The sequence below is a fragment of the Euleptes europaea genome, chromosome 2 (genome assembly GCF_029931775.1).
Source record: "Euleptes europaea isolate rEulEur1 chromosome 2, rEulEur1.hap1, whole genome shotgun sequence".
NCBI lineage: Eukaryota > Metazoa > Chordata > Lepidosauria > Squamata > Sphaerodactylidae > Euleptes > Euleptes europaea.
This window is the reverse complement of record NC_079313.1, coordinates 6,427,466-6,441,584: the sequence shown is the minus strand read 5'-3', so window position 1 is coordinate 6,441,584 and position 14,119 is coordinate 6,427,466. Positions and strand designations below refer to the sequence as shown.

Below are 14,119 nucleotides of genomic sequence, written 5' to 3'. Positions count from 1 at the left end.
CACTTCCCGAACCTGAAACGTATTGCTTGGTCAAAGTTAATATCCATTTAGTAAAGGCAACTGTATGAGTAATGTTGCTGCGGGCAGTTGGAGAAGACCATGCCAAGGTAAGATGACGCATGTGTCTATATTGCCGCATGTGTTTGTATATGGCCACTGGTTGCCACTGAACCACAGCTGTATCAGCCAAACTAATTCATGCTAAAAAGGGTGGCCAAGGGCTCCCTCTAGCGACTTGCAGGTTGGCACAGCAGAACCGCTGGGCTAAAGTTCAGCTGATGAAACAGAGGCGTGGAATTGCACTATTTGCAGGAGAAGTGCCACCTATGTTAAAGGGGAAAAAACTTCCCTGCAGGTACTAAATTGGCATGTTAGGGAGAAATGGCAGCAGAGCCCTTTTCCTGATATGCAGAATGAATAGGGTTGCCAACCTCCAGGTACTAGCTGGAGATCTCCGGCTATTACAACCGATCTCCAGCCGACAGAGATCAGTGCCCCTGGAGGAAATGGCCACTTTACCAGTTGGGCTCTATGGCATTGAAGTCCCCTCCCCAAACCCCACCCTCCTCAGGCTCCGCTCCAAAAACCTTCCGGTGGCAAAGAGGGACCTGGCAACTCTATGTAGAAGACTGACAGGATGCATGGATGGGTGACTGGTGACCTCCCAGGTCATGAGCAGAGTCTGTCACCTGCCAGAGAATCCAGGGACTGAACTGGTGACCTTCAGCATTACAAAGCACATGCTGTCCTACGGAGCCAGGGTTCCTAAAAATAACACTTCCAAATGAGTCTGAGCCTGTTTTCATTTGCCGGGGGCTCCTTTTGTTCTCCCACGCTAACCCTGTGTGTGTGTGTTAAGTGCCGTCAAGTTGCTTCCGACTCATGGCGACCCTATGAATCAAAGTCCTCCAAAATGTCCTATCTTTGACAGCCTTGCTGAGGTCTTGCAAATTGAGGGCTGTGGCTTCCTTTAGAGAGTCAATCCATCTCTTGTTGGGTCTTCCTCTTTTCCTAATCTAACGCTAACCCTAATCTGTAATTTTCTTCCTAGAATAGTGGAGATTGTCTCTGCCAGAGATGACAAATACCGACGTTTGCTTAGGATGTTGAGCTGTTTGGATACTGGATCGAAGCCCTTTGGAAACTGGATAACCTGTTTAATAAAATATTTTTTTGGAAATTTGCAATAAAAGTTGTATTTTTCACACTAGTACCTGGCTATTTGCTTTTGTACAACTGGCTCGAAGGTATTATCCAGGAAATTAACCCTTTTTTCACTTCAGGAATATAGCACGGATCCAGTTCTCCTGCTCCGTGGAGGAAGTCCTAATGAGAATGGAATGTCTGACAGATAGAACTGGCATCCTTCGCTAATTTTACAGGGATGATCACCCATATTTTCTTGGAGTGGGGTCACTGTGTCCTAAGGAGCAATCTGGAGATGGAAAGTGTGTGTGTATCACAAACCAAGATTGGAAAGATGATAATTGGCTCTGCTTAATGGGGGGGGGGGGTTATGTATCGCAATATTTAGCATTAAGGGTTTTCTGACAGCAGCATCCTAAAGAGTGTATAGCCTTCTAAGCTCACTGATTTCAACAGAAGGAAATATTGCAACTTCCCCTTTCCATTAAATGGTATAATTCTATGGTAATTAAAATTTGGCAGGGCCTTGGAACCAAGGCAACGCTTTCTGGTCTCTCTAAGCTGGTGGTTACCGCAGTATCTTATAGCATTTATTTATTTCCTGCTTTTCTCCCCTTTGGGACTCAAAGCAGCTTTTAGGACTTTCTTCTCCCCTCCTCTATTTTCTTAATAATAACCCTGTGAGGTAGGCCAGGCTGAGAGCTTATGATGGGCTCAAGGTCACCCAGAAAGCTTCCATGGCAGAAATGGAGATTCGAACCCAGATTGTATGATAAGCTCTCTTTGCTTTTCCTAACCTTCCTACTAGGTGCAGGCTGTTTTAATTTTTGTTTATTGACATATCTGTATCCTACTTTGTCTAAAAAAAAAAAAAGACTCCTAATGTTGCTTCTAAAACCGTTTAATTTAAAATTGGATGAGTTGATATGCCCATTAGGGCCAATGATGTGATTCAGTATAAGGCTGCTTCGTAGGAACAGTGACTCGGACAGAGAAACTGCAATTAATCACACTCTTAAAGGAACCATTAGTTGTAAGGTAACCAGGCCTCCAACTCTGATTTAGCAAAAGATAGTGACTTAGCTATCCAAAGTTAGATTGGCATAGACTTTCTCCATCTCTGAAGTTCCATTGCAGATGTGTTTCCAAGTCTCTCTGACGTAGCCTGGTTTGTTTACCAGCAGCCACCTCATTCCGGGCTGGCTGGCCTCGGGTTTCTATTTCTGTTGGGATGAGCTCTGATCCCCGCCCTAATAATAACCCGACAGCAGGCCAAAGCTCTGAGAAGAGAGACGAAATTCACAAGGCTGTGTTTCATTGTGCCCGTTCGGGCCACTGACCGACAGGAACGAGAAGTCTATGTGCTGACTTAAAAGCATTTTTTTAGGCAGCGTCATAAAGAAGCAAGTGTTCCCACTGGACAGGGGCCGCGAGGAGCACGTCTATAAAAACCCAACGGTTTCCTAAAGACCCAAACGCATCGGCTCTCAGCGAACGCAGACGGAACTCCACGAGACTTGGAACCGCTCGGAAGGGGACCGCCACGCCTTCTCGCCCCGAGCCCGCGATGCTGTGCCGCTTGCATCTCACCATGCCTCGCAGCTCCCCGCTCAGTCGTGTCCTGTGGCCGAGCCCTGGCTCGCTCTTCGAGGAAATCGAGCGAGAAATGGACGCTGTTTGGGAGCGGCTGAGAAGCAACTGGCCATCCGCGGTGACCAGCCACGAGAGAGCCCGTCGGACGGACACGGCCAGCCCCGCCGAAGGGTTCGCGGTGACCCAAGATATGGCCGGATTTGACCCCAAGGAGCTGGTGGTCAGACTGGTCGGGGAGAAGGTGGTGTTGACGGGCAAGAAGGCCACGGAGACGCCCAGCGGGCCCTTCCGGTACGAGTTGTTCCGAAGGGAATGGGATGTGCCCGAGAATGTGGACCGCGACCATCTGACCTGCTCGATTTCTAGCGAGGGGCAGCTGCGGATTGAAGCCCCATCCTTGGCATCAGAACCCCCAACGAGAACAGTGCCCATCGAGGTCAGCCGGTCGGAGAACAGTGCCCGAGTCGAGCCAGAATCAGGAGGCACGGAAGACCCCAGGGCCAAAGCATGAGAGACTGAACTGAAAAATATTATTTTTTTGGACAAAAAAGTAGCTAGAGACACTATTGACTGATATGTTGTGCTAATAAATATCCTTTTAATATGATTTGTGTGTGTTTGCAATCAATTCAGAGATGGAAAACGGGTAAGGGGATTATCAATCTTCTTTATTACGGTCATTGGCCAGCATGACAAACAATAGCCATTTGAATCCAATTACACAAAAACTTAACTTAATGAAAATAATATAAAATGTGACCTTTTAAAAACCATTTAAAATCTGCCGGACTCTGATTTTCCAGATCTTGCTTATCAAAATACAAAAATTGACTACTTGGTGCGATGTCTGAGAGAGGGGATATATCTGGGATGAGAACAGTATCGATTGGTAAAAGGCTGAATGTCTTCAACGGGGTGCGAGGGAGGAATAGTTTAAGTAATGTCTCCTATAAGTTCAAAACACTGACCCACGGAGGAGGACGCTTCCTGCTGCGTCTCTAGTTGATTTAATAGCCTGGCCACCCACCAATCAGCCAGGGTTCGGTAATTATGGTATGTCTCTGCATTGGATGGGAAAGGATCTCTCTCCCAAAGGTTCTCGGTTGTATCTTTGCATTAATATACTAATGTTTTTAAAAAGACCTGCAATTTCATAAGTTGGTTACAGAAAATGCTGGTTCTCTTCCAATCCTGCCCTGAAGGGACAGATAAATGTTTTTCCTCATAATTCTAGAACTACAGAACACCATCTGAAATTACTTGGCAGATAATTCAGGTTTTTCAACACGTAACTAACTTATGGAACTCCTGTCACACAATACGGTGAGGATCACCAACCTCAATGGCTTTAGAAAGGAATAGGAAAGTGCACAGATAAGTCTATTGATGGCTATTAAGCCGTATAACTCAATGGAGCCTCCATGTACAGAGACAATCTATCTTGGAGCAGATGCTGGGGATAAAGGGAAGCAGTGAGGTGGTATGGTTAAATTGTCGGAATGGGATCTGGGAAACCCATGTTCAAGTCCCAGTCCTGCCATGGAAGCTTGCTGAGTGCCCTTGGGCAAGTCACACTTTCAGCCTAACCTACCTCACCGGGTCGTCGTGAGGATAAAGTGGCGGAGAGGAGAACCCTGAAGCCTGGTTTGGATCCCCATTGGGGACAAAGGTGAGGTAGAAATGAAGCAAATAAACACTAAGGGCAGGATGTTGCTTCCCAGAGGTATCTGAGGTCAACGAGAACCCTAGACTCGGCCATGTTGAAATTTGCTTGATAAAAAAACATTCAAGGGACAGCTGCTTGTACAAATATTTTCAAAATTAAGCCTTCTCTGTCTTTTTCTTCAGATCTTTTTCTAGTTTGGCCACTTGATGGTGTTTGGGGGAAAGGGGGGGGGAGTTCTATTTTTTCTTCCCTACTTTCCCTAGATTTAACAGCCATTAGCTATTCATCTGCCATTTCACACTTTTTTTAAAAAAAGGGAAATGAAGATTATTTTTTTCTTGACATTATAAAGGGAAAGGTTGCCATGTCTCTCATGCAATTCACCGATCTACTTGATAGCAGATAACACAGTTTCTACTTCTCAGAAAGTGTCATTAGCTGTTTTTAAGTGATATATTTGATGCAATATTATTTTGTGAACATGCTAAAACAATGCGGGCTAGGGAGCTAGTTTGCTTACTTTTTTAGATATGGGATTTTATTGATATATTTTATTCTGTGGACTTTTCGATTGTCTGATATTGTTTTATTACAAATTTATGTTGCTGTTGATTAGATGTTCTACTTTTGGTCAAATGACCGTAAAATAAAGATTGATTGATGCGGGCTAGGGAGACTGCTTGATCTGGACGAAATGGGCATTTGCGTTCTTCTGCAATAATTTTATTGTCTGTCTCTCACGTCTCGGCTGAGTCTACGGCATTACACCTCGCCAATAAAAAAGCTCGTCTAAATTTATGGATTTCTAACCAGTGGAATTATTCTGGCAAGGACAAAGTTCTTTTTAAAGGGCATATGGAAGAAGAGAGGTGATCATTAACGATTTGTGTCCTTCCTTCCTTTTGGAATCAGCTAAGCCCTGACTCACACTTGAAAATGATGCAAGAAGCTGAAACAATCTGGCACAAAGGTGTAGCTGCGTTAATCTGCGGCAGCAAAAATAACAAGTGTGCTGGGGATGCCATCCTCCAGGTGGGGCCTGGAGATCTCCCAGAATTACAGTTTCTCTCCAGGCAATAGAAACCAATTCCCCTGGAAAAAATGGATGCTTTGGAGGGTGGACTCTATGGCATTATACCCTTCCGAGGTCCCTTCCCTCCCCAAACCTACTCTGACATGAAGCTCGCTGAATGACTTTGGGCCAGGCCTTCTTTATCTCAGCCTAGCCTACCTCACAGGGCTGTTGTTAGGATAATATAGAGGGGGGCTGTGTGGCTGCCCAAATCTCATTGGCAGAACGCTGTGATAAAGAATCAACTTGATAGGCTAGATGGTTTTTTTTGTCTGATTCAGCCAGAGTTTTTTCAGGGGACATGTGCATATACACACACAATAATATGAGGAAAGTTTACTTCTCAAAAACATTATCTCTTAGTTTCTCCTGTAGGAATGAATAACTAATGTAAATGAATGAATAATGTAAAACAGGAATACAGGCTTTAGAAATTAGCTGCCAGCATAATTAAGAGACAATTAAATTGATTGAATCGATTATAATTATGTTACTAAATTAATCCTATATGTTTTGTATAATGCTCAGAATATTTTGAATAAGATACCACAAATTAGTTAACATTAAAAGAATGAAATGTATGAAAGTAATCCTAACACGTCAGGTTAAAAGTATATGGTAGCAATCTCAGGCTCTTATTATTATTTGGTATTTTTATGTTATTATTTTGTATTACTTTGTATTTGAAGAGAGCAACAGCCCATTAGCACTTTGGCAGCAAACTCAGGCTATTATTATTTGGTATTTTTATACTATTATTATATATTTGTTTGTATTCAAAGAGAGCAACAGTCCATTAGTGCCTTAAAGACTAACAAAATTTCTGGCAGGGTACGAGCTTTCGTGAACCACAGCTCACTCCTTCGGATACTTGTCTGTATTCTGTATTTTCAATATTTTCTGTTTTGTTTCTGTTATTAAATGATAATAAAAAATATGTTTAAAAAGAAATTAGCTGCCACCAGCTTGTGGGGGGGGAGTGACTCAGCTGTTATCTGGTTTCCCTGCCGAGGCGGTTTGTCCCATGACCCTGAATAATCAGATTATTCTAGAGGCCGCTAGAGAAGTAGGTTACGTCCTGCTTTCTTTGCATTTGTGGATTTGAAGAGAGGACGTTCTCTTCCCCAAAGAAGAAGGGTAGCTTCGGGAGCTGGGCTTCCCTCGATCCTTCGAGAACAGGCTCCTCCTTTCCAGCCGTGTTGGGAAAACTCCAGCTGCTGTTACATGCTGTTGCGTCATCCTTGAAGCAGTGCCAAGGCCTTCCCCTCTGCCTTGCTTGCAGGCGGCGGGCGAGTTATAAAAGGCCCACGCAGCATCCCAACCAGCCAAAAAGGCGAGACGCAAGCGAGGGATCGGTTCACTCAGCAGTGCCGCGTCGCCATGGCCAGCTACAGCCGCGTCTTGCTGCGGATGCTCCCCCTGCACCGGTGGCCGTTGACGGGCCTAGGCCCCGTCTGGCTGAGCGACCCCCAGCCAGCCTGCAGGGTCCTGTGGCCGTCCAGCCACAGCCTCGTGGACCGGGTCGTGGCCGACGTGGAGAGGCAGATGCAGGACATGGAAAGGATGACCCGGGCCTTCTTCCAGGCCTCCCCGCTTCCGGCGTGGGAGCGCGAGGGCCAAAGGGAGCCAAGGGAGGAGAGTGCCGCGGAGGCCGCCGTGAAGGGGCCGCCGGAAGGGAGGTACCGCTTCTCCGCGGACGTGACGGGCTTTTCCCCAGAGGAGATGACAGTGAAATTGGACGGGAGAAGAGTCACGGTGACCGCCAAGCGCCAGAGGGAGAGCAAAAGTGAGGGCAGCTACTGGCAGGAGCACCAAGAGTTGCGGCGGGAGACCCTCCTCCCACTCGACGTGGACCTGCAGGCCGTCTCATGTTCCCTGACCCCGGATGGGCAGTTGTGTGTCGAGGCGCCACGCGTGGCTTCTTCCACAACCACGGGGAAGGCCATCCCGATCGACGTCCAGTCCTCGGGACCCAAGACGCCCGACAGGGAAGAGAAAGAGCTGGGGAGCGGCGAAGGGGCCAAGCCGAAGGAGACCTGAAATCCTCCCTTATAACCGTGGACTGCCACCACTGTGCGGAAAACCAAAGCTGCAGCGTGGACAAGACTTTGCATGCACTGGGGACTCACCTTTTGACTTGTTGCCAGTTTGGCCTCTTTTCTGTATCAGGCCCTTAATGACCGGTCACGCTGTGTGTAATAAACCATTTATTTTTCAAGAACGACGTGCTCTTTGGTTGGATTTCTGCATGTTTTTTCTTCTTTTTGGAGTTAGGGGAAAAGAAAAGGTGGGTGGTGGATGGGATTGGAACGAGGGTTGCCAACCTCCAGGTACTAGCTGGAGATCTCCTGCTATTACCACTTATCTCCAGCTAATAGAGATCAGTTAGGTAAAGGTCCCCTGTGCAAGCACCGGGTCATTCCTGACCCATTGGGTGACATCACATCCCGACATTTCCTAGGCAGACTTTGTTTACGGGGTGCTTTGCCACTGCCTTCCCCAGTCATCTCGCCTTTACCCCCAGCAAGCTGGGTACTCATTTTACCGACCTCGGAAGGATGGAAGGCTGAGTCGACCTTGAGCCGGCTACCTGCGACTGCCATCGGGATTGAACTCAGGTTGTAAGCAGAGCTTTTGACTGCAGTACTGCAGCTTAACACTCTGCACCACGAGGCTCCTTAGAGATCTAAGAAATCTCTAAACTGGAGAAAAATGGCTGCTTTGGCAATTGGACTCTTTGACATTGAGGTCCCTCCCGTCCCCAAACCCAGCTCTCCTCAGGCTCCACCCCAAAAACCTCCCGCCGGTGGCGAAGAGGGACCTGGCAACCCTAACTGGAACACCAAGAGAGAATGTGCATATTAGGTGGGCTGGATGGAATTTACTAGATTGGATGATTGGGAGGTTGTACTTCAGCACTGCTATGGAGACCAGGAAGCAGCTTTTTGGACAGTAGCCTTACCTATCTCTCAGGGTTGTTGTGAGGATGAAACAGGAGAGAATCCATGTGCATCGTCCCAAGCTCCTCTGTGGAACCCATGCTCTGATCACATCCAGTATAGAATACTGTCATGTGCCTAAGGTTGCAAACCTCCAGGCAGTGGCTGGAGATCTCCCGATATTGCAACTGATCTCCAGGTGACAGAGATCAGTTCCCCTGGAGAAAATGGCCGCTTTGGAAGGTGGACCCCGTGGCATTTATACCCCACTGAAGTCTCTCCTCTCCCCAAACCCTCCTCTCCTCAGGCTCCACGGCCAAACTCTCTAGGTATTTCCCAACTCAGAGCTGGCAACCTTACACGTGCCTTCTGCAGAGCTGCTTGTGGTGGGGAGAGGAAGGGAAGGTGATTGTAAGCCAGTTTGAGACTCCTTAAAAGGTAGAGAAAATAAGGGTATAAAAATCAACCCTCCTCCTCCTTCTTCACTGTTATTGTGAACCACCTTGAACCAGGAGGAAAGGCGGGATGAGAATGTGTTAATAAAAGAAATAATAAATTTTAATAGTTGCATTTTAATGGCTTTTAAGCCACCTCGAGCAGGTCTGTGGAAGGCAGCATATAAATTTTCCGCACCAACAACGGAGGACCCAGAAACACGGTCTACAGATTAGGGGGCATTCGATCAACTTTCCCTCTCCCCTCCCCTCTTTCATGCAGCTTCCAGGAAAATGGGTCAGGAAACAACCCCCAACCAATTACAGGTTGAGCATCCCTTCTCCAGACTGCTTGGGACCAGAAGTGGCCTGTATTTTGGAATATTTGCATATACATAATGAGATATCATGGGGCTGGGGCCCAAGTCGAATCACGAAATCCATTTATATTTTATATATGTTTTAAATACACTTTGTACACATAGCCTGAATGTAATTTTAAACAATATTTTTAATAATTTTGTGTACATTGAACCATCAGAAAGCATATCGGTGTGCTGCTGAGGCCCTCTGAGTAATGCCTGCATGCCAACTCAAAGTGTTTTTTGGGTCAGTCTGGATATTGGATGTCCGGGTAAGGGATACTCATCCTGTACTTCCAAGCATTAGAGGGAGAAGGAAGAATTTTCCATAGGGAGATTTGTTTGCTAGGGAACTCCTGTGACTTTCGGAACTCCTGCAACTTAGGTGGGAAGGTTATTCAAACTATCTTCTATCAATATATTAGAAGAAGGTGAGTTGCTTTTTAGATGCCGACTTTCTGTACCACTTAAGGATCAAACTGGATTACAATCACCTTCCTTTCCCCTCCTCACAACAGACATCCTGTGAGGCAGGTAGGGGCTGAGAGAGTTCAGAGAGAACTGTGACCAGCCCAAGGTCACCCAGCTGGCTTCATGTGTAGAAGTGGGGAAACAAATCCAGTTCACCAGATTAGCCTCCACCGCTCATATGGAGGAGTGGGGAATCAAACCTGGTTCTCCAGAGAGCCAGAGTGGTGTAGTGGTTAAGAGCGGTGGAGTCTGATCTGGAGAACCGGGTTTGATTCCCCACTCCTCCACATGAGCGGCGGAGGCTAATGTGGTGAACTGGATTGGTTTCCCCGCACCTACACGTGAAGCCAGCTGGGTGACCTTGGGCTAGTTACAGCTCTCTTAGAGCTCTCTCAGCAGCACCTACCTCACAGGGTGTCTGTTGTGGGGAGGGGAAGGGAAGGTGATTGTAAGCCGGTTTGAGTCTCCCTTAAGTGGTAGAGAAAGTCATCATATAAAAACCAACTCTTCTTTTTCCAGATCAGAGTTTACCGCTCTTGACTACTATCCCACGCTGGCCCAATTAACAGTGCTAACCTCCCTCCCCCCCCCCAGTTTAAAGAACACCCTACTCTAAAAACAACAACAACACAGGACTATAAGAAGGCGAGACTGTTGAGAGGTGGCAGTTTATTAGACGTGGAAGGGATGTTGTCGGTTCACAGTTCATATCTGACAGAAGGCCAACTTCTCTCCCCCCCCCCCAGTATCTTTGGGAAAAAAATATTTATCTATTTATCCAGGTCAACACGAGGCTGGTGGTGTGGTAGGGCAGGTTGTGGAAACGGAGGGGGGGAATTGCAGCCGGGGATCGTGGCAGGCAGGGATTCAAAGGGGGTGGAAGGGGACCGACCAGGTTTTTTAATCTCCGTGACGAGGTTCTACAGAGAGGCTACAGGCACACTCCAAGAGCAGGTTGTGCACGCATGGCACAAAGCAGGGAGAGAGAGAGAGAGAGAGAGAGAATTGCTTGTCTTGAAGGTCGGGGAGGCGACCAAGACAGGGCAGGATCCACCTCCAACATCGATTTGTTTGCTCCTGTAAGATAATGTACCAAAAAACATCCCCCCACAAAAAAAAAAATCATATTGGCAGTAGCTGTTAGTCAGCCCTGAGTTATCCTAGTAGCCCGAAGCAGCCCACCTACCAGCTTCTAACCTTCTGCCTCCCCGGCACCCACTGGCTTCTCTTTTTATGTTTCACAATCTCCCCGTTGGCTCGACGCTTGCACTTCTCTTTCCCCACAGAGGAGATTACAAAGGAGGATTTGAGCAAAAATAAGAACCAGGGGACTGGGAAAGAAGGGGAGGGGAACGAGACACCGGCGTGCACCCCACAAAAGAGACCGCACGGCATGGGCCAAGGTAGGGAGGTGTGGAGAGGCGAGTGTCCAGTTTCCTGCCCCCCCTCCCCAAATACTCCCAGGGCTTCCAGACCCTTTCTCACCCCCCGAACAGCGGCGGGCCTTCATCAACAGTGGGAGGGGCATCTCCCGCGGAATGGTTTGCTGGCATTTCGGGGCGGGAAACGCAAAGCCCCGCCCGCCCTTCCCCAGCCAGCCTAACAGTCCAAGCTGCGTTGCGATCGTCGAGGGCCTGGTATGGGGAGAAAGGGGCCGGGAGAAACGAGGACTGGCCACGGGGGGCCCCCACTCGGCAAAAACGTGCCGCTGGGCGACGGCGTCTAGTTCCGGGCTGCTATGACGACCGACAAGGCCACGCCTCCCAGGGCCACGGCCGTGGCCCCAAACAGCCACTTCCAAGGAATCGCCTGGGAGAAAGAAGGGGAGAAAAGCAGTTCTCAGCATCAGAAGCCAGACTGTCGGAGGCAGGAAATAACACACTGCGTTCACTTTTATTTCCTAATATATATATATATATTTTAAAATCACAAAATCTGTGGTACACCCCTAGTTTCAATATTGCAAATGGTTCGGGCCTGGAGCTGGGGGAGGCACAGTGGTGAAGAGAACGAGCTGTGATCTCACAGGCAGCCAGTTGAGGGTTGGTAATGGCAGACACCACTGAAAAGGACAGCAAGAAGGCTGAATTTGGAACTTGTGCATACTCAGTGGTCAGGTAGGTGCTTTGGCTGCAGGCAGTTACAAGTTTGGTCCTGTCCCTGGCATTACTAGCTGAAAGGGGAGGGCCGTGGCTCAGTGGCAGAGCATCTGCTTGGCATGCAGAAGGTCCCAGGTTCAATCCCCAGCATCTCCAGTTAAAGGGACTAGGCAAGTAGGTGACGTGAAAGACCTCTGCCTGAGACCCTGGAGAGCCACTGCCAGTCTGAGTAGACAATAGTGACTTCGATGGACCAAGGGTCGGATTCAGTATGAGGCAGCTTCATGTGCTCATGTGTCCATCTTGCCTCTGCCGCACACTTGCTAGCTAGCGTTAGGCACACCACTCAACCCAAGCCCCCATCTGCTGCTTGGAGATAACGTTACCGGCCAAACCTTACATGGACGTTACGGTTATGAGATAACATGCGGAGAGTACTCTGAAGGCAGGATCACACATATACATGCCAGATATTTACAGCAGCTCTCAGTTCAAGTAGAAGAGTTGGTTTTTATATGCCGACTTTCTCCACCACTTACGGAAGAATCAAACCGGCTTACAATCACCTTCCCTTCCCCTCCCCACAACAGACACCCTGTGAAGTAGGTGGGTCTGAGAGAGCTCTAAGAGAGCTGTGACTAGCCCAAGGTCACCCAGCTGGCTTCATGTGGACGAGCAGGGAAACCAACCCGGTTCACCAGACTAGCCTCCACCGCTCACATGGAGGAGTGGGGAATCAAACCCAGTTCTCCAGATTAGCCTCCGCCACTCATGTGGAGGAGTGGGGAATCAAACCCGGCTCTCCAGATCAGAGTTCACCGCTCCAAACCACCACACCATGCTGGCTCTCAGATGGCTGGTCAAACTGCAAACAGAAGCGAGCAAAATGATCGCAGCATCTTTTCTACAAGGAAAAGCAGAGTTTGAGGGGGAGTTAGTTTAGGAAACAACAGGACTTAAACAAAAGCTGGGTGCCAGGGAGCAGAACATACACATGAATGACAGATAATATAAAAGCACAAAGAGTCACGATGCTAAAAACTTGAGCCTATCCAAACTCCCTTCGTTTCCCCTCCCTTCCAGCTTAAGTCAGAATCTAAACTGTACCCTTCGTTCCCCCATTCTCCTTTGTTAACGTTTTTCCTTAAAAGCACTTCTGATGACTCCATGGGAACACGAAGCCAGGAACTGAACAGGTAGTTCAAACAGAGCTGTGAAATTTAACCCCCCCTGCACGCACGCCCGACGCTCTCCAGTCCCCGCTAAGTCCTCCCAACACTTGATCAGAACACTGAGGGGATTCGCACCTGGCACCCTTCTGCTTCAACAAGCAGCCCTTTTTAAAAAGCACGGCAGCCTTCTCGGAAGGGCTGCGGGAACTCGGGAATTTTTGGTCCCCCTGAGCGCCTGGAGTGTTTGTGAACATGCCGTGCCTCCAGGTGGGGCCAGACGACGGCCCAGGCTTCCCCCGACTGAAACGCGCGACTCGATCGAAAAAGTCCTTCCCTCTCTGGGGTCCCGTGGGACACGACTCCTTCTCTCCACCTACCCGGGAGGACTTATCTTTACACTTAGCAGGGGGTCCGCTGGAGCCAGCGGTCCCCAGCATCTTGCGGTACAGCTCAGTCTCCACACTCTTTTGGTCGGCGTGCTTCTTTGCCAGCTTTGAGAGTTCCGTGTGGATGGTCTGGAGGCCAACAGAAGAGAGGGAGACATAACCAACTCTCCAAGCTCTTGTTTGGGGGCAGATTTTTTTCTTTAAGCACACCATCTTAGGAGGCTGTCCATATTCCTGGTACTCTGTAGCTGGCCAGGATCCCTTACGGTGTGTATGGGGTGTGTAGCTTATGGGGGAGGCTGCCACGGGGAACGTGTTGCCTCAATGGGCTTACAGAACAGGCAATCCTCTTAGAAGTCTCAGCCACACGTGAGCACTGGGTCTAAAATTTGCCCCATGGGGCAAGAAGACGACGACGACTTGGTTTTTATATGCCGACTTTCTCTACCACTTAAGAATCAAACCAGCTTACAATCACCTTCCCTTCCCCACGACAGACATCCTGTGAGGTAGGTAAGGCTGAGAGAGCTGTGACTAGCCCAAGGTCACCCAGCTGGCTTCATGTGGAGGAGTGGGGAAACAAATCCAGTTCACCAGATTAGCCTCCGCCGTTCATGTGGAGGTGTGGGGAATCAAACCCGGTTCTCCAGATCAGGGTCCACCGCTCCAAACCACCGCTCTTAACCACTACACCACGCTGGCAAGTTGATTATGGAATTGGGGAAGAATTCAAGACAAGTCCTTGGAAATGGCTATTGGTCAATCAATCAAGCAAGCCA

The 14,119-nt window shown here is 48.4% G+C and overlaps 3 protein-coding genes across 3 annotated transcripts in view; 2 read left to right on the top strand and 1 right to left on the bottom strand.

Moving 5' to 3' along the window:
• The first annotated feature begins 2,713 nt into the window (after positions 1 to 2,713).
• On the top strand, positions 2,714 to 3,288 carry LOC130473823 (heat shock protein 30C-like). The gene has a single exon (XM_056845435.1). The coding sequence runs from the start codon at positions 2,714 to 2,716 to the stop codon at positions 3,248 to 3,250; it is 537 nt and encodes a 178-aa protein (XP_056701413.1). The 3' UTR covers positions 3,251 to 3,288.
• Positions 3,289 to 6,857: 3,569 nt separating this feature from the next.
• On the top strand, positions 6,858 to 7,517 carry LOC130473660 (heat shock protein 30C-like). The gene has a single exon (XM_056845229.1). The coding sequence runs from the start codon at positions 6,858 to 6,860 to the stop codon at positions 7,515 to 7,517; it is 660 nt and encodes a 219-aa protein (XP_056701207.1).
• A 3,888-nt stretch (positions 7,518 to 11,405) lies between these two features.
• The window catches only part of FKBP8 (FKBP prolyl isomerase 8), a 35,584-nt gene continuing 32,870 nt past the window's right edge, over positions 11,406 to 14,119 (bottom strand). The window contains exons 8-9 of the mRNA XM_056867671.1: positions 13,332 to 13,469; positions 11,406 to 11,492 (exon numbers count right to left, since the gene is read on the bottom strand). Of these exons, the coding sequence (XP_056723649.1) occupies positions 11,406 to 11,492; positions 13,332 to 13,469 (225 nt within the window). The remainder of the gene's footprint in view (positions 11,493 to 13,331; positions 13,470 to 14,119) is intronic.

Bases quoted from the DNA above. Each gene is read 5' to 3' on its own strand.
- LOC130473823 (XM_056845435.1), top strand. From the start codon at position 2,714: ATGCTGTGCCGCTTGCATCTCACCATGCCTCGCAGCTCCCCGCTCAGT.
- LOC130473660 (XM_056845229.1), top strand. From the start codon at position 6,858: ATGGCCAGCTACAGCCGCGTCTTGCTGCGGATGCTCCCCCTGCACCGG.